The sequence below is a fragment of the Apaloderma vittatum genome, unplaced genomic scaffold (genome assembly GCF_000703405.1).
Source record: "Apaloderma vittatum isolate BGI_N311 unplaced genomic scaffold, ASM70340v1 scaffold29658, whole genome shotgun sequence".
In the NCBI taxonomy this organism is placed as follows: Eukaryota; Metazoa; Chordata; class Aves; order Trogoniformes; family Trogonidae; genus Apaloderma; species Apaloderma vittatum.
The window spans coordinates 1,276-3,210 of NW_009730676.1; the positions used below are offsets into that span (position 1 = coordinate 1,276).

A 1,935-nucleotide genomic window follows, 5' to 3' on the forward strand; every position below is an offset into this window, starting at 1 on the left:
GGAGGTCCGGGCGTGGTTCTGAGGGCTGGGGCTGTCTGAAGCCAGTGGCAGCCCCGCTCCCTGCCTCGGCCCGCTCAGCACAGGGTTTAGGCAGCGTTTTATGTGTCCCCGGCAGCGTCCTGTCAGACCTGTGACGGGCTACACGCCGGGGAAGGAAGGAGGGAGCTCTGCTGAATCTTCCCTTTTGCACCTCCCCAAGATTGGAGCTCTGGGTGGGATCCATCACATTTATCACATTTCCCTGCCTGCTTTAAATCCTGAACCCTCACATCTCATTCAAGCACAAAATAAACCCACCGATCTCTTGTCCTGAAGCCAGCGCACAAAACTGCATCTGGATATGCAGATTTAGGTGTCTCAAGCCAAATTCTCATCTCCATCACCCTGGCAATAGATCAAACGCTGCCCCTCCCTCCCTGCACATGTCAGCATCCCCCCAGCTGCAGCAAACAGCTGAGTGCGCGCCAGGAAGCGCTGGGCTAGAAAGGGCAGAGTCAGCGTAGGCCAGCCTGGAATAACAAAGAGGCTAATTATGGAAACGTGGCCACCATCACCAGGCCGGCGCGGAGCACGCGCGTCGAGCCCCAGCGAGCAATCAGCTCCAGGAGAGCCGCCCTTCGGGAGATCGCGGGGTGGATAATGTCTTGGGTTACAATATGCAACCAAAAATGTGTAATTCTATTTTCATCTGTTGAAACCGGTTGGAAGATATTTTCATTTCTTGATAACTCCAGGAGGACTTTAATCTGGATCTATTTGGACTTTTTTTTTGTTTCCCAAGTCAGGTATTCTGACTCTGTCGGGTTTTGGGATTATTTGTTTCTTGTTGTTCTTTCCCCTGTATCATTACCCTTGTAGTTTGCAATATTCTCAGTAAAGAACTGGTATTCCTATCCCCATATCTTTGTCTGAAAGCCCCATAAGTTCAAAAGTACAGCAATTCGGAGGTGTGTGTGTGTGGGGGGTTTACATTTCCCGTTCCAAGGGAGGCTTTCCTCTGTCTTCTAAACCAAGACAGATTTTGGCGCCCAACGTGGGGCTCGAACCCACGACCCTGGGATTAAGAGTCCTATGCTCTACCGACTGAGCTAGTGCGTCCGGCGTGAGCCGCTCAGGAGTCACGTCACAGACTGACGGTGCAAAGAGCAGCCTCTTGCTTTGGCTGCTGAGGCTCGGCTCAGCTTTCCTAGAGCCATTCAAGACTCCAAAGGGGACCTGGTTCAGCGTTTGAGCTCTCCGGAAGAGCTCTGAAGTTGCTCAGAAGAGTTCACTGCGCTGGCAGCCTCTAGCAGCGCCAAAGGAAAGAGCTTTGCTGCCACGGTGACCCGTGCGACAGCATCTCCGGGCGCAGGAACCGCAGCGAGGGCTCCCTCCCCCCTCGCTGGCACGAGAACCGAACTCACCAACGTTAGTGGGAAAGATGTCCTCGTTGTTGATCTGTACCTCGATCCAGTCCATGAGGAGGTTCATGTACTGGGGAGCGGAGAGGGCCGTGGGTTTCCGGTACTTGTGCTCGTCCTGCCACCGGTACTCGTACTTGGGTCCCCCGGACATGACGGGGCAGGACTGCTCCGTGCAATAGTCACTGATGGTGCCGTAGATCAGGTTGATGCGGTTGAAGAAGTCCACCACGTGCACGGCCACCCAGTCGTTCTGCTCCTCTCCTGGCGGCAGCTGGACGGCAACTTTCAAGTCGAGGCCGGCGTTGAGCGAGGCTTGAGCCTTCTTGTGCAGCTCAAACCGCTGAGTCCCCGGCTCAAACTTACGCTTGGGCCGGAAGGTTTTGTCTTTATTGAACACTTGCTTTAAAGCGTGGGACATCTTTCTTCTCTTCTTTTTTTTCTTCCAGATCCGTAGCGACGACAGCTGGAGACGCGGCGCTGCTGGGCCGCTTCCCGGGGCAGGGCTGGGGCCGCTTCGATGTTCACAGAAACA

General features: G+C 54.6%; 1 protein-coding gene and 1 non-coding gene across 2 annotated transcripts in view; both read right to left on the reverse strand.

Moving 5' to 3' along the window:
* MOB3A (MOB kinase activator 3A) overlaps positions 1–1,928 on the reverse strand; it is a gene marked incomplete at its 3' end in the record, with an annotated part of 2,916 nt that extends 988 nt beyond the window's left edge. The window contains exon 1 of the mRNA XM_009874900.1: positions 1,404–1,928. Coding sequence (XP_009873202.1) covers positions 1,404–1,821 — 418 coding nt within the window. The remainder of the gene's footprint in view (positions 1–1,403) is intronic.
* TRNAK-CUU lies at positions 1,026–1,098 on the reverse strand. The gene has a single exon. It is a non-coding gene; the product is annotated as a tRNA-Lys (tRNA).
* Positions 1,929–1,935: the final 7 nt, after the last annotated feature.